At 42.7% G+C, this 23,601-nt stretch overlaps 1 protein-coding gene across 1 annotated transcript; it reads right to left on the minus strand.

The window, feature by feature from the left end:
* Window positions 1–598: 598 nt before the first annotated feature.
* On the minus strand, window positions 599–9,913 carry LOC104571310 (fructose-1,6-bisphosphatase 1). The gene is made up of 7 exons (XM_010218400.2): window positions 9,716–9,913; window positions 7,410–7,572; window positions 5,911–6,003; window positions 4,829–4,972; window positions 3,449–3,586; window positions 1,962–2,081; window positions 599–1,000 (listed from the first exon to the last, which is right to left on the minus strand). The coding sequence occupies exons 1-7, from the start codon at window positions 9,883–9,885 to the stop codon at window positions 809–811; spliced, it is 1,020 nt and encodes a 339-aa protein (XP_010216702.1). The 5' UTR covers window positions 9,886–9,913; the 3' UTR covers window positions 599–808.
* Between the last annotated feature and the right edge of the window lie 13,688 nt (window positions 9,914–23,601).

The following is a 23,601-nucleotide window of genomic DNA, read 5'->3' on the forward strand; positions in this document are numbered from 1 at the left end:
GCCTACTATAGCCATAAACTGTACCCAAACAGGTGGAAAGCCCTTGTAGCTCTCCGGCACTAATGTCATGTTCCCAGCAGCATGCTCTGAATCAGCATATTAAATGTCAGAGCGCTCTGTGGGAGTCTTCACCACTTCTTTCTGCTTGTGTAGCACAGTCTTTCCTTTCTGTGGTAATCCATACTCCCAATATGACACAAAAAACATCTGGTGGGGGTGGCCTTGCTAAGAAAACAGAAGCTCATCTTTTTCACTAGGCAAGCAAACTAATTTCTGGCAAAGAAGGCCCACCTCATCATAGAAAAATGTTCTCCCTCTCCAATTCAAAATTTTAGAAATATTAATTCTTAGTAAGGTCCAGACTGAAAGGCAGTGAGAAGCTCCCAGGGTGCAGAAACAATGTGTGAAGGTATCTACATTGGACTCACATTTGTTGTGTATGAAAAAGAGACTGGTCTAGCAAAGGTAAAGTACTCATGAGTCTTCCCACCAATTTTTTTAGGAAAGATGGAATCAGGTATTTTCGTCCGAGTCTGCAACTAATCCCTGATTGCAACAATGGCTTTTGTGTAATTGTAAATGAAAAAGCAGACATACCTTTCCTTTGCTTTTACTTTTAATGCCTCTTTTAATGCCTTTCATTGCACAATGAAATTACACAAAATTTCCCTTTAAAAAATATTATGAAAATATGGCCTATTTGCTCTCCTTCTACAGAGCTCCGACAGTTCAGTCTTGCAGTATTGCACAGCGTATTCTTTGGCTCAGCAGTAAGGCATTTCTTCCTGTCTGTATGATCCCCACAGCTTTACTTAGCTGAATGTTTTTTGACAATCTCAAGGTACTCCTTCACATCATCGGGAGACCCCAAAACAACAGGCACTCTTTGGTGGATATCCTCAGGCACAATATCCAGCACTGCTTGATGCCCTGTTGTTGCTAATCCCCCAGCCTTCTCAACAACAAAAGCCATAGGATTGCATTCGTAGAGCAGTCTCAGCTGAAAGACAAAAATCAAAGTATTAAAAACTATACTGACTAAATCCAGTCATCACAGTAAAATACTTCATGTTTAATGTAAGCTTTTATTCAAGAATGAAATTGCATGGATTTTCTTAAAAAAAAAAAAAAAAAAAAAGCAAAAACCAAAGTGAATGCTGGAGTTGCCCACCCTAAGTACTTTCTCCATAGTTCATGTTTGCACCGTGTTCCTCTTAGAAGGACAAAGCTCATACTGAAGACACTAACAAAGCAGCAGACCATGCAGGCCTGTGTGCAAGAAAAGAAAAACACTGGCCTTGAGTGTGCCATTACTTTTCTCTAATGAATAACTGCATCTTATCTACAACCTGAAGCAATAATTTATGGACAATTGCAAAACAGATGAAAGGTCTTTGCTGAATAAACAGTCCCCAGTCAGACTGGCTGTGATTTTCTCTACGTGACCATGGTCCTGCAGAGGTAGCCAGGCATAGTTCCTTCAGATGAGGTAGTGTTACCAAGTAGAAGATGCAGATGTGTTTCTATTGGCAGAGCTTTTTACAGAGGACCCTACCTCTAGGTTTCTGCTCTACTCGCTTACCTAGCCCAATGTAAGTTGTTTACAATGCTTTGTAATTTATTATATGATTGGGGACAGTATGGTTTGGGCTGGAATGGTACAGAGAAGCCACCTTAAAGAGGACAAGTCCTCCAGTGTTTCTGCTCATGTTTCATTATCTGGAAGAAGTTTGGAGATAAAGTGAAGGCAGCGCAGCTGGGAGCAGGTTATCAGCAGCCATAAAACAGTCAGCTGACAACAGGTTGTTGTCACTTGTGGCGCTGTGCATGGGTGGCCATTCTGGTCACTGGAAACACAAGTCACTGAGTAGTAAAAATATGCTTTGGAATCTACATAATGTATAATATTGCTGTGTTATAGTGAAACATCTATGCAACATAATGTTTTCTAACAGGTTTACCTTTCCTTTAGGACTTTTGGTGTTAGCAGGGTATAGAAAGATTCCTCCATACACCAGTGTGCGATGCACATCAGCCACCATCGATCCTATGTACCTCCCACCATATGGTGAACTGCCATCCTATAGAAAGAAATTTAAATAAGTACAACCTTTGTGTAAGTAAATCAGGTTAAGCTTTGTGGGTTTTCCCCCTCTTTTCTGTTAGTAGTCTGAACTCCACCGTATTATGATTCATTCATAATACTCAAAATAGTTCCATTTCATTCTTATTTACTGATTGGGAAATCTAACAAAAAGGACTGACAGAAGATTACACAATAGATTAGTGACAGAGTCAACAACAGTAAATGTTTCCCAGGCCCTAGTCAGGGCTCTAACCTGTGGAAAATTCAGCATTCCTGGTAGCAAGAAGATCAAGTGCTAGAAATAAATGTTGTGTTTTTCTTTTTTCTTTTTTTTTTTAAATCAGTACAGCAGAAAAAAAATAGAAATTAAAAGAAGCAGTCTTTCTTCTACCCATTTTTGTTAACTTCTGTCAGCTTCTGTAAGATTTTGGTAAGAAAAAGCTAAGATTTGACTACTATAATTAGTTCTTTACTATACTCCAGAGAGTTGTGTATTTTAATATGTTCTAAAAACTTAAATAATATAGTGGAATATTTCAAATATATTTTAACATCCAAATAAACAACATGTTAAGCATGACCAGCTGCTTCACTTCAAACTGTTGTAAGGAAAGTAAGCATCAGGCTCTCTTCAAAGTAATACTGCAAAGTCAAGACTGGAAACTAACAGTAAACAACAGTAAACGGTTATACATTGTCCATTCAATTCCTTCAGTAATTATATAAATATAGCATTAGAACAGAAATGATTTTATGGGCACCCCTCCAAGTTTCAGGCCTCCTAATACCAGGCAAAAACATGACCATGAAACAGACCTTGAAATGACTAGAGCATTCAAAGGAAGAGGCCCCTCAGCACCCATGTTGTGTTATCGCTGAGGATCCAATCCATTGCCACCCCTACGCTGCTCTCTATCTGTGGAGATGGATGCTATCTAGAGGAAGTAATCATCTATCTCACATGGAGATGCAATTTCACTATCATCCGGGCAGAGTTCTTCCCTGAACTTGACCTCACAAACTGCCTTGTTTGGCCTCTGGCCCTATTTCTTGAGCCCATTCAGGAAGGAAGTAGAAAAAAAAAAAAAGGATGCAGTGCAATACTTAAGGATGGTGAATTATCTCGTCACATCAGCTGCGGTTCTAACTAGCAGCATAATCTTCTGAACCGCTTCCTATCTTAAACTTAGTAGCTGAAATTAAAGTCTTACATAGAGATACATCATAATAGGTAAGAGAAAGGAAAACAAGCTCTGGAACAGTGGAACAGGACCCCATACATGAGACAGTGACTGACTGTAAAGTTAGAAGTTATGAGTGTTACTTGTCATAAAAATGTTTCTCTGAAATAGGATCTTTTACCTCGGGGAATTTCTTCTTTTTGAGATACTCTGTGACAGCAGGATCAAAATATTTAGCATAGCCTTCATTAAGACTGTAGATACTTCCCTTCTTTTTGATTTTCACATCTCTGTCGACCAAAATGAATTCCCCAATTGCCTAGTAAGAAAACAAATCAGTTAATTTTAATTGTTCATTTATTTACAAAAGAAAGAGAAACAATCCTATGTACAATTTAGTACAAATTTAGTACAGTTGCTACTTTCTTTTAGTAACTTCAACCTTTGCATGAGACAGCTGTGGAAAGTGGGCATTTTCAGTCTAGATGAGAAATGATGAGCATGCAGAGAGGCAGGGCATGAATCCAGGAGTCATTCAAGCTTCTTCATGTTACCATTCCCATTTAATACCATTATTCTCGGACAAAAAAAAAATCCATTGACTAAATTAATTTAGCTATCTACTCCTTTGCTAAACTGATATTAAAAATACAGCTCTGAGTAGTTCAGGAATTAAGACTGACAGTAGAAGCATCAGTTTGAATATCTCAAAATAGCTGTAGATATTAAAAATTCCAGTTCTTCTTAGCTTAAACACAGAAACATGGAATCAAGAAGACTATTCCTTGTAATCTGGTCTATTTAGTACTCACTGAAGCCAATTTCCGTGTTAGTATTAAAACAAACAAACATGCACATACTCAAATCTATGTTCTGAGTACAGGTAAAATACATGTAGCTACTTAAGCTATTACTTAAAGGTCTATTTCCTGCCATATGATAATGACAGGTTCCAAAAATTCAATACAGGCAGGTGGCACATCCTGAATCACTGACGATGTTAAAGCATCTCACTACAGCAAATCACTTTGTGTTATGGAAAATATGTAGTTTATATTTTAAAACTCCTACAGCAAATGCAGTGTAGAACACCAAACACACCCACATGCTTTACTTACTCTTTTACACATCATGATGATATCTGAAGACATAAAAGATGGTTAAACATTTCTGCTTTTCTAGTTTACTTCAATATTAAGGGTCCTACCATTAAGGAAATGACACAGAAAATTCTTAAGGGGCATTCTGCATTCCAGAAAACAGCTTATTTTAAGTATCACATTACTGGGCACGCAGCGTAGTTTGCATTGCTTCACTGACAGCTGTCTTCACTTTGCTCAGTCACATGTAACATGCACTGCCGCAGTCAGGAAGAATGCAGAGACCACCTGATACTTCTTTTGATAGGTATCAAACGTATTTTACTTCTCCACAATAGCCTTGATTTCAAAATTGCTCCTTTGGTTGACTCTTTTGGGACAAATCATTCCTATAGACAGTGTCTTGACAGGTCCCCGTATGCCTCCCTTCACCCTACTGTCCCCCAAAAAGATATTCTTACCGGATCAAGCATAAAACAGTTAACACCTCCAGCAGGAGTAGCCAGTACCAGCATCGTGGCACTTCCATAGAGAGCATAACCAGCTGCCACAAGGTTACGGCCAGGCTGTAAAGCATCCTTCCCAGAAGGCTCATCAGGGGTCACCTAGACGAGAAAGTATCATAGTCAAGTTTACTTATTTTTACAGTTAATGTGCAACTGGACTCTCTTTGAGATGCTTCATGTCCATGCAAGAGCTGTCACAAACAGTTCCATGCTCCACAACCAAGATTCCTAGAGGATGTGCAAATATGATTACACAGAGGAGACAAAGGCATTGATCTGGAAATGTCGTTATATAAGCTCTGCTGGAATGCAGGAAGCAGGAAAGGAGTCAGGAGATAATGCAGAGCTGTGTACCTCCTGTAGGTGGTGATGAACATAACTCCAGCAAAACACTGAGGCAGAGTTTAAAAGCAAACAACAAAACATGAGTCATAGTTTACAACTGATGAAGAGTACCTAGTGTTTTTTTTTTTTTTTTTTTTCCTTTCTTTTGCTTCATGTAAGAATAAAGTTACTTTGAGGTACATCACAGGACATGAAAGATTATTAAAATGGACAGTTGGGTGTGTTTTATATTACATGCTTCCCCTCATCTTTTAACGTTTAAATCCTGTATTTCAAGCTCCTTCAGACAAGGTTTCTGCCTTTTAGAATGAATTAGATACTTCAAATGCACATGCCATGCTTCTACTGTGGTCTGCATTTGAAGTCTATCCTCAGGCTGAAAAGACTATTAGTACAAATGAACAACAAAAACCAGAAAGCACATTCCTCAAGTAAATGACAATCTCTTGGCATTTTGTCTCAACATAATTATTCATGAAATCTAAGACCTGTTTTATTTTTAAGAGGAAATTCCTTTACTGTCCAACTAAATATCAGCTAGGCTTGCACATACCATAGGTTTCTCACTTAGTTGTATTTTCTTAAAATTTCAGATACAATTATATTTCATCGAGAACTGTATGAAGCTCTTCATAGTTCTCATCAAGTATGAAAAAGGACAGCTTTTCCTGTCCTATATGAAAATGTTTTACCTTTCTGTAGATGCCAAAAATGGTCCCAATGGAAACAAGGCAGTCAATGTTAGACGAGCCATCTAGAGGGTCTATGCAGACTATGTATTTACCCTAGAAAATACAAAATAGGAAGCAACTGAATTGTTGACATTATTTATCTACCTACATCAAATAAAAATATTTAGGTTTTTAAAGCTTCTCAGATAATTTCAAATCAATACAAATTGAGAGATTACTGCAGACTGTGAGGATGCAACTCTAATGTTTGAAATTTTGGGGCCAACTGAATGAATTTCTGTCACAGAAGAAGCTGGGAAATTTTTATTTAAATTTAAAAGTGATGACATAGGAAAAGTGAGTTTTGCTATATCACTTTAGAAAAAGAATCTCTCGTGATTAGTTTACCTTTACATGTTTAATTAATGTTAGGTCATTTTGATAGACATCCTACAACATCTACCATTTGAACTACTTTTTCTCATCTCTGATAAAACTGCCTTCTAAATTACATGTAAATGAAAATAAGGAGATCAGTCTTTTTTGTTTAGACCTGAACTATCCCTTGTGGCTGACTTTCACACACTGCACGTTTCACTTTACTGCACATTCCACTCTAAATATGTTGGTGAAAGCTCAGAAACGAACAGATGCCCAGATATTATGTTTGCCTGCTTGTGATATTACAATTACAATTTCCTGGTTCATTGTTTACCTGTTCATTTTCAAAATGAGCAGTCCCTGCCTGTTGCTATATTAGGGATTCCTACTGATACAGGAAATTGCCAGTATCGGGAAAACAGCTAAAACAATTTTACCTATCAAACAGCCCGTTTTCTCCTTCGCCACTGACAAACTGTTATTTTATCTACAACCATTTTCATAATTATGTGTAATAGCAATGCTGCTTTTTAATTTGTTTTTCATTTGATTTTATTCTATACACCAGGTTTACTCAAGTCTAGCAACACTTTATACTGCCGTCATATGGGAAGGTGTTCTGATAAAACCACCATATTGGCTCACAATTAGTATTAAAAAATAACAACAATAATGAACTCTGAGCTTCAGTGATCTTTGAGATTCTAAAATCATCTTTGTTCAGGTCTAGAGCAATCAAGAATCCAGCACTTGATCCCCAAAGAAAACATTATTTGATCTCCTGACAAACCTGCTCAAAATGTCACAGAAAAGCTTAACTGGCTCAGAGCACAGTTCAGAGAGCAGGAGGAACAGGCATGAAGTAAGTTTCCCCAACAGTAAGATGAGGGAGAAGGGAGGATAAAAAAAAAAAAGTGCATGGAGAGATTCTGGAGAAGATTATTCTTTTAAAGTCAATAAAGCAGTCTGAGAAGCAGAAATAACAGAAGGCACGAAAATATTTGTGTTCGCCAATACTCAGAAAAATAAAGGTTTTCTCTGAAATCTTTAACTTCATTTTCATTTCTTGTGTTTCAAGACAGACATCTCTAAAAGGCTGACCTGAAACTAAGTCCTGAAAGGTTTTTAGATTTACTAACCCTTTTTTCAGCTTCTACTATGATGGCATCTTTGTTTTCTTCTGACACGATTACACATGTGCTGAAGGATGACTTGAGCATATTAATCACCAGATCATTGGAGAGAATGTCCAGCTTCTTGACTTGATCTCCGGTCACATTGGTAGAACCAGCAATTCCATAGCTAAACGATGGGAAAGAGAGAGCCTTCAGTGAAAAAAAACAGGTGCGATACCTTCCAAAGTTCCCCACTTCTGGCAAGCTAAGATTGAAACCCTCATGTAAAACAAACAGCTCTTTCGGAAGGTGTCTCAGTTCTTTAAGCCTCCTTTTATTTACCAGCTGATGGGTTCTTGCTGAGACCTGCTAACATGGGTTCTGATAGCAAGACTGCAATACACTGACCATGAGGAATGTAAAAAAGGAATCATATTTAAATAGTCTCTAAACTACAGACAGACACAGTCAGAGCAATGGAATTAAAATCATGCTAAAAGACAAATATTGCCCGTAGAACGGGCAGCTGCTTTAAAAGCTAAGACTTTGCTAGAAAGTTTATACTTAAAAACTAATAATGATTCTGTCTATATTAGTTACACTATATATTCTTCTGTGTAATTTGATCTTGGTTAGCAATACCACGTACAAATATTTGCACAAACACTGTATTCAGAGGTTAGATCAACATTTTTACGCTGTCATGTTTTAGTTTTGGTTTTAAGTTTTGACTATTCTTTTGGAGTTAGACTGAGAAATACAAACACCAAACAGAAACTAACTCAGCTCTCTGATTTCCTGATGGCTGCTCAGAATCAAACGCTCAGCATGAGGAAGTACCGCGAGAACTTGCAATAGGCAACTTTGAAAACATACAAAACAAACATGAAGAAGCTTGATTTATGAATCATGTTCTAAAAAAGAAAATCTATACCTAGATCTACATAGACACACAGACGGCTCTTACATAGTTAGGTTTATCTTCAATATATTGGTTAAGCTGAATACTGAAAACTGATTGCTTTAGGCGGTTCAGTTTGCTTATATGCAAATATATAATATCGCTGACCATGCTGCTTCAGGACTTTACTACATTTGTTCAATTTAATGCATGATAAAAAAGGAAAGACCCTGCAAAATTATCTCTCTGTTTCTGCTCTGGTGGCTCGAGCATTTTTCTGCAATATTTTAGAAAATGCTTTACTTTAAACACCGCAATCTGGAGCGAGGGCGTCCCTGGCCTAGCAGCAAGACCCCCAAGCCGAGCCGAGCCGAGCTGGGCCTGCCTGACTGCTCCCAGCTCCGAATCAGGCTGTCCTGCCACTGGGGCCGAGAAAAACCAGCCTTCGAGGCTGATCCTGAGCGATGCCAGGAGAGCAGCTCAGGTGTCAGCCCTGTGGGCATCACGGAGGCACAGATGGGAGGCGGGAGGAAGGGGGCCAAGGAAGGCTGCACATGGGTGGAAAAGGAAACCCCACTCTTTGCTGTTGGGACAGTGGCATAAAAAGCGCAAGAAGGGGCTAGCGGGTAGTGACTGGAACGCTGTCCCAAGCATATCAGATGAGATGGAAAACCCAGGAAGTGGAAGGTTATCTACAAAGATAAAGCTAAGCATTTTCCTTTGCTTCTGCAATTGCTTTTGCTTTTCAGACTTCAGTCACCAAATCTTTCAGCTCTCTGATAACATGGATACATTTTGTAATAAGTTTTACTCTGTATTCCTAGAGGCATATTGCTTAAGGTACTTTCCACTACAAGTTCTGCAGCGGCAAATCAATTTTCTTTCTATAATATTTTTCATTAAGTAAGGAAGCAGCTCATGACCAAAGCCCTGACCGGCATATTACATGGCTTATCAGCAGAATGCAAAATGCTCAGGGGAATTGGTTGCCCTAGACTGGTTTCAGTTATTTAACATTTGGAGAGCTCTCATTTCCCCCTGAAATCCTCTCCTCCCACCTCCCTCCCTCCTGAGCAATCCCTCCTGGTATCATCTCTACTGCTCCTTGCAGAGGCTGTTTCCAGAAAACAGAGGCTTACAGGCTGTCACAGAGAAACTTGCCTTGCTCAGTGCTGCAGAATAGTAATAATGGAACACCAGATTTGTTTTGCCTCCCAGCAGCGTGAGGACAGAGGTCTGCTACCAAGTTCTTGCCCGTGCTGAGCACTAGCTCAGCCCTAGTTTGTGAGGCTGTAACTTTGGGTCCCTCGCGCTCCGCACGGGGGCTGCCGGGCGCTGCCGGGGACCCGCCCGCAGCAGAGCCCTGCGGAAGGACAAGACGCGGCACGTGCCGCCCGCGCGCGGGCCGGGCTGCCCGGGGCGCACTCACAGGTTGGCGATGCCGGCCTTGCGCACGGCGCTCGAGATGGCCTTGACGGCCGTGCACAGCGAGTTGAGCAGCTGCGTGAACTCGCCCGTGCCCTTGGCGCGGCGCCCTTCCTCCATCACGAAGCGGGTCATGGTGATCACGTCGGTGTCGAAGGCGGAGCGGTCCGTCATGGTGCTGGTGCTGCTGCCGGTGCCGCCGCCGCCGCGGGACGAGTGGCCCCGGGGCCGCCGCCGCCGGGAGCCCGTGCGGGGGGCGGGGCTTGCCGTGGCCCCGCCTCCTGCCCCGCCCCGCTACGGGGCTTTGGCAAAGGACGTTAAAAAAACGGGCGGTTTTGGCACGATTTTTGCGTCCCTTTTTTGCAACGCTTTGCATCCCTAAACCGAAGCTTCAGGCGTATAGCAGAAACCAAGTTCTCTCTAACCCTAGATGCACACCAGCACCCAATAATTAGAAAAATATCAGTATGACGTAGATTTTCATTTTGCTGCTGTGTTATCATATTAGATATAATTTTTGGTCTGCATTATTCAAGGAGATGAACCCAATCTTCTCGCTATTTCAGATATTCAGATGTTTCAATTAATTACTTTTTTTGTAGAGTGCATCAATGATTAGTATTATCCCAGTCTCAGAGCCCCAAATCCAAAGAGAATACTAAAATTGTTCCAGATGCTGCCAAATGCCAGACAAAAATCTATTTGTTTATTTATGTATCTATTTATTTAGAAAAAAAAAACATAAAAAGCAACCTGCCTCTTAACTTACAGAAATATAGAAACGCACTGTGTGTTCCCACATTAATGCTTACCTCACAGGAATGTGTAAATGCCTTATTGGCCTAATTTAGGCATGCCTATAAGTACATTCAATTCTGAAAATGTTAGTTGTTCGTAGCCGTAATGTTCTTTGCAATGGGATATTTTAGTCGTTGGTAAATGGCTGCTAGTCCAGAATTTCGAAAGAGTTTCTAGAGAGGGAAGTGGATTTGGGAAAATCTACTAAGGAGTAGTATTAGCTCTTTCTTTAGATTAAATAATGCTTTATAGCATTCCAAGACAGCCGTATTAATCAGAATAATAAAGGAAAATAATAGCCTGGGTCTCATAGAAGTTTGGATGAGTGCACTGAGACCAGAGAGAACAGAAGAGCCTGGGAGCATATGAGCCATGGTAACAAAAGCAAACAAACAAACAAACAAACAAAACCCCACTGATTTCCTTTATAATATATCAATACCTTGTAGAAAAGTCTGTGCTTCAAGAAAAAATCTTTCACCCCCAGGACTATGAATATTTCTCAGCTGGATTTTTGCCTTTCTGGAATGCATGAGATGAAGGGGGCAAGATTTTTACCCCTTCCACTTATGACATGGAAACCAGATGCAAATAAGCAAGAGGCAGATTGAAACAGCAGTCATTTGAAAGGATGGTGGTTTCACATCCAGCTTTTGGGGCAGGACCTGCATCCCACCATGAGCTCCCTGCTGTAAGAACTGGACTTATCTAGCTCAAACCTCAGCTATCTAAGTTTGTCTCAGCTAACCAGAGACTGCAGTATAGGCATACTACATAAGCAGTATAGGCATAGGATTATTCTAATCTGTTCTCAAACAGGCAGATGTTAAAGGAGAAAGGTCACTAGCTTTAGCAATGCTTATATTTGGGGCTTATTTTTTGCATCGTGGTGGGTATTTTCACATACCCTGGGAGAATGCAGACAACTAAAGTAAAATGAAAAAAGAGGCAGGTTACATGGAGATTTACTTGCCCTGCCCAAAGTGCCACCAGGCCCTGGAGATGCAGAATAAGCTTTTTACCTCCTCAACTGCATGTCACATGTCACCCTACAGCCACCACACTATGTGGTAACACTAAAATCAGTGTAAGGTCTGAAGCAAGCCCTACCTGATGTGAATGTTTCTTCTTAGAAATCAATAGTTAAACATTTATTGAAAACAAATGTGTGGCATTGGAGAAGAAAGGTCAGTGCTCATTGATTAAACATTGCCCAAACCCTTTGCTTCTGTAAAGAAGAAAACACAGCCTTGTTTGCGACCAGATGACATTCCACTGGACACAGTTCAGTTACTCAGAACTGTAATCACCTAAAACTTCTTTGAAAACAGCTTTTCACCCTGTATACGTAAAATCCATTTTGTGTAATGGCTATGAAAATAAAGACACATGCTGAAGATGTAATCCTCATGTATTTCACTACAAAGGCTGCTCCTGGTAGATTCAAAAGACAAGTAAAAAGATGGTGGGAATTAAAGCCTTCCCCAAAGACCCTTTGTCCTGGAAGAGCTGCTGCAGGGCAAGAAGGAGGCCACGAATGCATCCGCCCTGGTGACTTCTGGCTTTTCATAAAGTTTCATAAAGTTCTCCGAGCTGAATTTCCTCCCACTCTAGGCCAGCCTCCCAAAATATATATTGATGGCTGTTATAACAAAGCATATCATGTATAGGGACACAGGCACAAATTTCCAATGTGACTCAATTATGAGTGGAAATCTGTGGAGAAAAAAATGTTTCCTCAATATAGTATCTGTGAAACATCATTCATCTGATATTCACATCAAGTTACTCTGCCATTTCTTATGAATTTTGCTCAGATCGTTAAGAAGAGTCGAACTATAAACTTGGTGCTCAATGACATTCCATGTGGGATCTCCCCTCAGCACACCTGTATGCTGCCCTCTTGTGACAGCTAAATATATAAGCTTTCTTAGTGCCCTGTCCTGAGACGGGGCTCTTGTGAGGATCAAAACACAGTTATGTTGCTCTGCTGAAAACAGCAATCTGCTCAAGTTTTTAATATCCTTTTGCTTGGGATGATTTAAACGAATGTTATTGCTGAACTTCAGCTGAGGAGCACGGGCTTCTGTTCAGCTGTGCTGATTTTAACCGTGCTTTGATTCAGTTCAGGATTTCCAGATAATCTGAAGTATGTATCACAACATGGAGTGTATATTTTTTCCCAAGTTTCCCAACTCATTTTTATTCAGTAAAGGTATTTCCAGCATAATTTTCTGGAATGATGTCACTATGATGAAGCAGTGACTTGTGCCTGTTACATTATGGAGGTCCAAACTACAGAGCATGCTAAAGGAATGGAGCATGGTATTTACAAAAGGCTCCTTTTATCTATGCTTCTAAAAAACATGACCAATATAGGAGGATGAGTGACTGTTTACAGGTTATTTTCTGTTATTCTTAAACAAATATATTCTGTTTTATGCCAAATGTACTGACAGTAAAACTATTAAAGCAATGGCTAGCCTTTACATTTTCTGAAATAAATTTTATTCAGTATTTACAGAATTTGTCACAGTGCCTAAATTCTGAAAGAACATTAACTAATCATTACAATACCTTGTGACATAGGTAGCCAAGTAAAGCAAATTAAGGAAAGAACTTTATCCTGGGCTGCAGAGGAAAGTTGTGCTGGAGTGAAAAGTTGGCTGATTCCTTTGGGAATTCAGTTTGAAAGAATGAGAGAAAATAGGAAAAAGAGTATTGGATTTGGCAACATGAGAGACCGCATTTGTGACCTTTTCTCCATAATTTCCTCTTGCTCTGCTAACTTGGTATTTCTTTCGTGATGCAGTTGCAGCAGCTGCAGCCAGAAGAAAGTAGAACAAGGCCGTGCCTGGCGCACACTACATTAGCACTGGTCAAACAGCAAGAAAATTAAACGCACACAGGTAGGACATCACTGCAAGATGATATGACTTTAAAAGCAGAACTAAGAGGTGAGTAGAAAGGTGTTTATGTTTTAGATTGCTCCTCAGAGACAGTTTGATAGGAATACGACACAATAGCTCAAAATTCTCTTCAATTAACTAGTTACTAGATAGCTATAATGTCCTGATGTAAAGTAGAATTTTGCCTTACAATTTCCCAGAATTTCTACATGTAGTGATGGCAGTCGTGGCAAAAACTTTTGCTTTGATAACACACAATAGTGCATGTGTAGTCATTTTGTGCTGTCTTTGTGCTGTCTTTCATAGTAGAAGGATTGACTGCAACTCAGAAGTCACGGTGCAGCCCAGGATAAAGATTTTTGCTTGATTTTCTTTACTTGGCTACCTACCTCACACGGATATTGCAATGTTCTTTCAGAATTTAGGCACCATCACGAACTTTGTAAATACTGAATAAAATTAATCTTAAAAAGCTTAAAGATAGCAGTTGCTTTAATAGTTTCATTGCTGGTACCTTTGGCGTCAGTGGAAAAGACCCTGTCTTGCACTTCTCTTCTGATTAAAGAAGCTGTTTTAAAAACATTCGCATTTGTGTAGGAGGATAGAGTTAAAATTGAAAGGATAGTTTTAAAGACTCCTTGAAAATTTAGTTTAATGACTCATGTAGCTATGAATATGTTGCATAGGCTACGTTCAACCATCAATTTGCAAATATGTCAGTGCAATTTCCAGTGCCATTTGATCACACTAATATTAGAAATGCAGTATGTGTCCTGTCGGAGAGACCTGGTGTAGGTGGCAATGAAAAAATCAGGCTTGCATTTGCTGCTCCTTCTGAGAAACAGCTTTCGTCTTGCCCAGTCTATAGTATTCAGGTGTAAGAGACTGTTTTGAATTGTCTTTTTTCTCAACATTGTTGCCATAACTCCTTGGCCTTGGCTCCGGGAAGACCATGATGTCAGCTCCAGGTGTTTCGTCTCCCCACAGTTATCTGCTTCTTGGCCCTGACACCCCACCTCTGGGAGGACCATGAGATTAGCACGAGGCCCAAACAGTGCCCAGCAGTGTCTATGGAGCGGTGCTGGCACTCCGGCTGGGGGAAGAGGAGCACCAGAGCACGCAGAGACGGGGGCAGACTCCGCAAGAGCAGGGACATAAAAGGACTGAGTATTCCCCCAGCGGGGGAGCGCGCGGCGGCTTCTTCCCAGGTGTGCGCAGTTTCTTCTGGGGTGCACGGCTTCATTCCTGGGATATCACCTGCATCGAGGTGTGTGGAGCATCATCTGCACCTGCACCGAAGCAGAGCCAACGACACTTCGCTGGACTCGTGGTGGTGGTAACTATAATCCTGCTGCATCTCTCTCTCCCGCTCGCTTGCTTCTTTTTCTTTCCTTTTTTTTTTCTTTCTTCTTCTTGTCTCTGTCCTGTTGCGCTTATGAGAATAAAGCTTACAAGGTTGTACGGCATTTGACCTCATTTGTGTCTTAATCTCGCTCTTGGGATCGTATTGAAACCTCTCCCGACACCAGATCGCGACATTTTTATTGGTGTCACACGGACAGGATCCCTGGAGACGTGAGTGCCGTGCTACCTTGTTGTGAAACTGCTTGTGTTGTGAAGTGTGGGCTCCTGGGAGTATAGAGGATAGTATAGAGGAAATTTGGATTCTGAAGGTGTCACCATCTCAGAACGATATCCCCTTTGTTGCGAAAATGGCTGCTCAACAGGCAGCCAATGCTTGTGGTTATGTGCCCTCAAGGGTTGAAGGAATTGAGAAATTATATGATTTCTTAGGGGTGCACGGGTCTTGCCCCTCACCCGAGGGACAAGATTGGGCAAAGAACTGTTAGTTTCAACTGCAGAGTGTGGTAGACAGGATGAGAGTATTGCAGAAAGAAGCTAAGGCTAAGAGGGGGAAGGGAAAAGCTGTAATTTGTGCAGTGCTGGGAGCGAGCCTGGCAGCTGCGGTGGAAGAGAGAAAGCAGAAGTTTTGCGAAGCTGATACGGTGATACACTCCCTGCAAGCAGCAGTAAACACTCTGCAGGAACAGCTAAAGGAGAACAAACAATTGTTGGAGGAGGAAAGAAACCAAAACATGATATTAAAGAAAGAGTTGAGGAATCAGCTTTTCACGGAAGTAGATACTCCATCTAAAAATAAAAATGACACAGAATGGGTTAGTAGGCCGCGATCACTCCTCGTGAAGGGCCAAGACTCGAGGTCAATCCGAAATCACAATTCTGGGAGAGAGAACCCTCCAACCTGACAGGGGCTATGGCAGCTAGGGCTTCAGAAAGGTATTCCCCGGTATTTGATGGATGGACTCCCAACCAAGAAATCAGAACAACTAGTGCAGGAATGGTCAGGGCAAAAGGCTGCTTTCAGACCAACCCCCGCTCCTCCCACCTTAATAGACCTTAAAGAGGAGGAGCTGGCTGGGAGGAGGCAGCGGAGGGAAACTAATTCCTCCGCCCTCCGAGGGTGAGCGGGGAGGATGCATGTTTGTAAGACAGCTCACCTGCAATACGAAAGGGGATTTACTGAGTACTGTTGTTGTAGGACCAAGGAGAATACCGGTAACCTTTTTATTTGATACAGGAGCACACATTACCACACTAATGCAGACTGAAGCAGAGTGATATGGAATCTCGATTCCATCCAGGAATCTAATTGTTTTAAATGCCTTGGGAAAAACACAGTCGGTGCCTATGACTCCAGTGACACTATGATTACCAGGAGAAAAAGATCCTGTCAACACCATGGTGGCCATAGTGTCTTTCCAGATGAATCTTTTAGGCATAGATGTTTTGAAGGGTAGGCAGTGGCGTGATGCCCAGGAAAATTTGTGGTCTTTTGGTATTCCCCAGATCAGGCAATTGACCGGAATATCCAACAGGAGGGTATGTTTGCTGCAAGAGGCACCTACCCTCCCCCCTTCCAAACTGACAAATGTGAAACCCTATCCATTGCCATTAGAAGCCAGAGAGGGAATCACACCAGTTCTGGAGGATTTAAAGAAACAAGGGCTTGTAGTTTCCACTCACTCCTCCTTTAACTCCCCAGCATGACCTGTCAGAAAGCCAAACGCTAAATGGAGATTGACTATAGATTACTGGAGACTGAATGCCAACACAGGTCCACTAACAGCTGCTGTACTAACATTGCTGAATTGATAGCCACCATTCAGAAACAATCTCATCCTGTTATGGCAACGATCGATGTCAAGGATATGTTTTTCATGGTCCCTTTACAATCTGAGGTCCATGATCATTTTGCCTTCACCTGGGAGGGACAACAGTACACCTTTACATGACACCTACAAGGATACAAGCACTCCCCCACGCTTCCTCTAGCGCAAGAGTTGGAAAAAATCCCCATAAGGGCAGAAGTAAAGATCTATCAATATATAGATGATGTGCTCATAGGAGGGAGTCAGGTAGAAGAAGTTAGAGAAACTCAGAAGGACATCATCAACCACTTAGAAAGTATAGGGTTGACAATTCCACCTGAGAAAATACAAGCTCCTTCAAGTGAGGTAAAATTTTTAGGGATTTTGTGGAAGGGAGGAATGGCATGTATCCCACCGGATACCCTTTCCTCTCTTGACCAGATCAAGACGCCAGAACCAAAGAGAGATTTAGAGCATGCACTAGGGTTGCTTTGTTCTGGAGGAAGCACATTCCTGACTTTTCAGTTATTGCCAGACCCCAGAGGGCTGCGCTGCCATCCAGAGGAACCTGGACAGACTAGACAACTGGGCGGTGAAAAACCTCATGAAATTCAACAAGGACAAGTGCAAGGTCCTGCACCTGGGTAGGAATAACCCCAGACATCAGTACAGGCTGGGGACTGACCTTCTGGAGAACAGCTCTGCAGAGAAAGACCTGGGTGTCATTGTAGACAACAGGTTGACCATGAGGCAGCAGTGTGCCCTCGTGGCCAAGAAGGTCAATGGGATCCTGGGCTGCATTAAGGAGAGCGTCTCCAGTAGGTCGAGGGAGGTGATCCTGGTGAGGCCACATGTGGAGCACTGTGTCCAGTTCTGGGCTCCGCAGTACGAGAGGGATGTGGAGCTGCTGGAGAGAGTCCAGCGCAGGGCTACAAGGATAATCAGGGGCCTGGAACTTCTGCCCTATGAGGAGAGGCTGAGGGAGCTGGGCCTGTTCAGCCTGGAGAAGAGAAGGCTGAGAGGGGATCTGATCAGTGTCTATCAAGTACCTCAAGGGAGGGAGTGCAGAGGATGGTGCTGGCCTCTTTTCAGTGGTGGCCACCGACAGAAGTAGAGGTAATGGCCGGAAACTGAAGGATCAAAAGTTCCACAGAAACGTAAGGAAAAATTCGTACCTCCCTTGAGGTACTTATAGACACTGATAGACACTTATAGACACTGAAGTACTGATGTCTGGGGTTGTTCCTCCCCAGGTGCAGGACCTTGCACTTGGCCTTGTTGAATTTCATGAGGTTTTTCACCACCCAGTTGTCCCGTCTGTCCAGGTCCCTCTGGATGGCAGCGCAGCCCTCTGGGATATCAGCTACCCTCCCAGTTTGGTATCATCAGCAAACTTGCTGAGAGAGCACTCTGTGCCTTCATCCAGGTCATTGATGAATAAATTGGACAGGATTGGACCGCAGACTGACCCTTGGGGGACCCCGCTAGCTACAGGCCTCCAACTAGACTCTGCATCCCTGATCACCGCCCTCTGAGCTCTGCCATCCAGCCAATTCCTAATCCACCTCACTGTGCACTCATCTATCCCATACTTCAGGAGGATGTTGTGAGGGACGGTATCAATAGCCTTGGTGAAGTTGAGATAGACGACATCCACTGCTCTCCCCTCATCCATGCAGCTAGTCCCTCCACCACAGAAGGCCATCAGGTTAGTCAAGCAAGATTTCCCCTTGGTGAATCCATGCTGACTACTCTTGAGCACCTTCTTGCCCTCCACGTGCTTGGAGACAACGGCCAGTATGAGCCGTTCCATCACTTTTCCGGGGAGGGAGGTGAGGCTCACTGGCCTATAGTTGCCTGGGTCCTCCTTCTTGCCTTTTTTGAAGACTGGCGTGACATTGGCTTTCTTCCAGTCCTCCAAGACCTCCTGCGTTCTCCAGGATCTTTCAAAGATGATGGAGATTGGCTTAGCTATGACATCCGCCAGCTCATACAGAACTCGGGGGTGCATCCCATCAGGGCCCATGGATTTGTGGACATCGAGTTTCCGTAGGTGCTCTCTGACCCAATCTTCCTCTACCCAGGGTGAGGCTTCTTCTCTTGTCCCTAGAGCCTGGGACTCTAAAGGGCTGCCCTTGGTAAACACCGAAGCAAAGAAGGCATTCAGCAACTCTGCTTTTTCTGTGTTATTTTTAACCAGGGTACCCACCCCGTTCATCCACGGACCCACGCTTTCCCTGATCTTCCTCTTGCTGTTAATATATTTGAAGAAATTTTTCTTCTTATTTTTAACATCCCCTACCAGATTGCGTTCCAAACGCGCCTTAGCTTTCCTTGTCACATCTCTGCATTCCCCGACTACGTTCCTGTATTTCTCCCAGGGGACCTGTCCTTTTTTCCACATTCTGTATACCGCTGCCTTCTGCTTGAACGTTGCCACAAGCTCCTTGCTCATCCACGCGGGTCTCCTGCCCCCTCTGCCTGACTTCTTACACACAGGGATGCCCTGTTGCTGGGTGTGGAGGAAGTGCCACTTGAAAACTAACCAGCTCTCTTGGGCCCCCCTGCCTTCTAGAGCTCTAGGCCATGGGATTCTTCCGAGGAGGTCCCTGAAGAGGCCAAAGTTGGCCCTCCTGAAGTCCAATGTTGCAAGACTACTTACAGCCCTGCCTCCTCCTTGTTGGATCCTGAACTCCACCAACTCATGGTCACTGCAGGGCTACCCCTCACCTTCACATCTCCTGCAAGTCCCTCTCTATTTGTTAGCATGAGGTCACCCTTCTTAACAGTGAGGGTGACAGAGCACTGGAACAGGCTGCCCAGAGAGGTTGTGGAGTCTCCTTCTCTGGAGATCTTCCAAACCCGCTTGGACGCAGTCCTGTGCCACGTGCTCTAGGTGACCCTGCATGTGCAGGGGGGTTGGACTAGATGACCTCTAGAGGTCACTTCCAACCTTAGGCATTCTATGATTCTATGTATGACTTACTGTGAAAAAGAGCTCAGTGGGAATGGACTCAGCTTCATGATGAGGCTTGGAAATATCAAGCAGTGACATTTCAGATAGATACTGAGGAACAGATCGTTACTGAAGGGGAAGATAGTGCACAAGTAGGAGAACTAATCACTGTGTGGAGCGTTTTACAACATGAGGCTCAGTCTGCTCCTCCTGTCTATATCTATACTGTCTCTTATGCTGTGCTTAAAGGCTGTACTGAGTGGCTTCCATTCTGGGAACAAAATGGATGGGAGGTCAATAGAATATCTGTATGGCAAAAGTTAAAATGGCAGGATATTCTTACTGTTGCCAAACAGGGCGAATTTGCAGTAGCCTGGATAGCATCTCATCAACAAGATGACACTGCGGTGAACCAATGGAATGCCAAAGTGGATGAACTAGCCCGGCTGGCTCCCCTGCAAAACACCCAGATAGCGGAGAATTGGAAACATCTCTTGGAATGGCTACATGTAAAACAGAAACATTCAGGAGTGAAGGACCTGTTCTGTGAGGCACAAGCCCAAGGGTGGTTGGTTACTAGGGAGGAGTGTAAAACCTGAGTATCTTCTTGCGAACAATGCTGAGTCCATCTGGACAGACACCCTGTGGGAGGTACCCCCCTGCACTTAAGAGAGGGAAAAGGCCTGTGGGAGGCCTGGCAGATTGATTGCATCGGCCCCTTTCGAAAGTCAGAGGGAAAGCACTATGTACTGGTAGGTGTAGAGATAGTATCTGGATTAGTGCAAACTAAAGCATGTGCTAAGGCAACAGGAGAAAACACCATAAAGGCTCTGAAAGAATGATTTGGAACCTTCCCCAAACCACAGTCAATACAGTCAGATAATGGCTGACATTTTGCAGCTAAAGTGGTCCAAGAGTGGGCAGCCCAGGAGGAAATTCCGTGGGTGTTTCATACTCCATATTATTCTTAAGCGAATGGAATCATGGAACGAACAAATGGTCTATAAAAACGATTCCTCAAACCACATGAACCAGGATGGGCTGAGCGGGTGTGGGATGCGATGACCAGCATTAACAGTCGCTGGGGAATAAATGGATGTCCGAAGATCACAGCATTTTGCCCAAAAGCTCCAACGATCATACCAACCCCACATGACCCTGATCACCCTAAAGATCCATCTTATTCCCCAGGACAACCTGTCTTGGTTGAAATCCCTACCGTGGAGGCGATACCACTGGTATTGGACACCCCAATAAACAAATACACCTGGAAGGCAGAAAGCACCCATGGGAAAATTCATAAGATTCATACTAAATGGATTGTTCCCTCTTTCTAACCCGAGAAGTGAATTTGTCTTGTGTTCTATTTTCAGGAGGAAGTGACCCAGAGGTGCCCATGGAAGATGTGAACCAGATGCTGATTGTAATATAATTTGGTTAAAATGCTTATGTCATTTTTAATTATATTGTTCTGGGGGATTATCTATAAGAGTAAGGAGAAGCCAACTCCCCTGAATTCCACCATATGATCCATTTAAGGATAATGAACTTGTTTCATTAGCAAGAGCTGTAAGCCAAACTTTCAATCTGAGTATGATAATTTGGGAGACAGAGAGATTGCTTGCGACAAGCGATCTGTCAAGGTTGATATAGGTGGAAAACAAAAGTGAGGGAAGTATGAGTAGCCTCCTGAAAGAATAATCAAGCATTATGGGCCTGCTACCTGGAGTCCTACTGAAACATAGTCAAGGGCAAGACTGGGTTGGCCTCTGTGTTCGCCACCAAGAAGAAACTTGAGCTCCGCTGTTGGCTGCAACCCATTAGGCGTTGAGCGGTGGGGACACATGCCATGCCAGACCTTGATGTTAGTGATGGTCGCCTCTCTCTGTGAGGGCCATCTAGGAGGCAAGTGTAGGCCAAGCAGCCTGCTGTTGACAGCGTTGAGTGACAGTTGAGTGACAGAGTAAGTAACTTGTGCAGTATTGTAATCATTGGTGGCCAGTATACACTCTGAAAGATCAAGAGAAGAGGCCAAAGAATGGAAATTTAAGATGTAACACAACTTTGTAATACGCTGTTTTGTAGGAGGTGGGATAAGTGGAATGAAATACAAGAAAGAGGATATGATGCAATATCTGATTTGAAGCTGGTTTGAATGGTTAACAATGATGGAGAACAAAAAGAAGGTGTCTCAGCTTTGTTTGGCTTGCAGTACTGAGAAAAATGTTTGAAAGACTTCATAAGTGCATGATGGTCTGAAGATGTGCAATTGATTGATGATCTGAGAATGTGCAAATGATGGTCTGATCATGTGCAAATTGATGGTCTTTCGGGAAAGGGGGGGATGCACATTTGCCGTCTAAATATTTTTGCCATGTATCATCCCTTGTTTTATTCAATTAATCCAACATGTTGTATCTAATATGCAATTTGTATCTACTGTCTCATCTGATGGTATGAAACCGATTCGCGCCATTCGCAATCAAAGCCAACAGATATATCAATTGTTTAGTGAGTTAGAAGATAGTTTTGTTAACATTTCTTGTTTTGGGGCACTTGTTTTACTAGTTTCATTTTACATATATAGTTTGACATTGTAGGTATTTGAATGATCTTTTTAGAGAGTTAAGATTTCATATTGGGTTTTGTTGTTGACTTTATTCTTATTGTTTGTTTATCTTGTAACAGTTGTCAAATCACCTAGCAGACAATAATATTTGGAGTCTTAAATGATGATATATCTTTTGATTGTTTGAAAAAAAACTATTAAGATACTCTTGTATTTGCTTTCTCTCTCTCTCTCTTTCTGTCTCTGTCTACTTTTTTTTCATACCACCACAAAACAAAAATGTCGAGCAACAGGGTGGTGTAAGAGACTGTTTTGAATTGTCTTTTGTCTCAACATTGTTGCCATAACTCCTTGGCCTTGGCTCCGGGAAGACCATGATGTCAGCTCCAGGTGTTTCGTCTCCCCACAGTTATCTGCTTCTTGGCCCTGGCACCCCACCTCTGGGAGGACCATGAGATTAGCACGAGGCCCAAACAGTGCCCAGCAGTGTCTATGGAGCGGTGCTGGCACTCCGGTTGGGGGAAGAGGAGCACCAGAGCACGCAGAGACGGGGGCAGACTCCGCAAGAGCAGGGACATAAAAGGACTGAGTATTCCCCCAGCGGGGGAGCGCGCGGCGGCTTCTTCCCAGGTGTGCGCAGTTTCTTCTGGGGTGCACGGCTTCATTCCTGGGATATCACCTGCATCGAGGTGTGTGGAGCATCATCTGCACCTGCACTGAAGCAGAGCCAACGACACTTCGCTGGACTCGTGGTGGTGGTAACTATAATCCTGCTGCATCTCTCTCTCCCGCTCGCTTGCTTCTTTTTCTTTCCTTTTTTTTTTTTTCTTTCTTCTTCTTCTCTCTGTCCTATTGTGCTTATGAGAATAAAACTTAGAAGGTTGTATGGTGTTTGACCTCGTTTGTGTCTTAATCTCGCTCTTGGGATCGTATTGAAACCTCTCCTGACACCGGATCGGGACACCAGGTACACTGGATCCAAGGTCGTTTAAAAATTTAAGACATGCCCTTTGCCCTTCTAGGCCAAAGTGGTGACATTTTGTCCGGGATTTGTCTGCTGTGTGGGCAGAAGTGTTATTTAGGAGAGCACATGAGCTTGGCCACTTTCTGTGTTCCTTTGCCCTCCTATTTCCCAACATCCTAAATGGATTAGGATCCTCTCTGTTGATTTAGTGCTCACTGTGAAGGCCCATGTCATGGCCCCTGTCAATCTATGGTCTACGCCCATTTTGAAAGATTGATACCATCTGTATCTACAACCTCTGTCACGTGTTGGAGACATTCACACAATACTTAAGGTATTGAACCGAGTGGCATGTGAGACCCTCTGTTTGCAAACATATGATACCCATCCCACTGACACTGATCATTTTGTTGGCCTCTTTGGCCAGCACTACTTTTTTGAGGTAATTTTCATATTTTTCATGTTTTTCTTGACTCACAATGAGGAAGATTTCAAAAATTAATTGCCATTTATAAAAATATGCT

This window comes from Tinamus guttatus, unplaced genomic scaffold (genome assembly GCF_059628265.1).
Source record: "Tinamus guttatus ecotype Peru unplaced genomic scaffold, ASM5962826v1 Tinamus_guttatus_pri_ptg000237l, whole genome shotgun sequence".
In the NCBI taxonomy this organism is placed as follows: domain Eukaryota; kingdom Metazoa; phylum Chordata; class Aves; order Tinamiformes; family Tinamidae; genus Tinamus; species Tinamus guttatus.

Coding starts and splice junctions, on each gene's coding strand:
- LOC104571310 (XM_010218400.2), bottom strand. CDS start 9,885: ATGACGGACCGCTCCGCCTTCGACACCGACGTGATCACCATGACCCGC. Junction 3,587..4,828: donor ACTGTTTTATGCTTGATCCG/GTAAGAATATCT, acceptor TTTTCTTACTAG/GCAATTGGGGAATTCATTTT. Junction 1,001..1,961: donor CCAAAAGTCCTAAAGGAAAG/GTAAACCTGTTA, acceptor TTTGTCTTTCAG/CTGAGACTGCTCTACGAATG.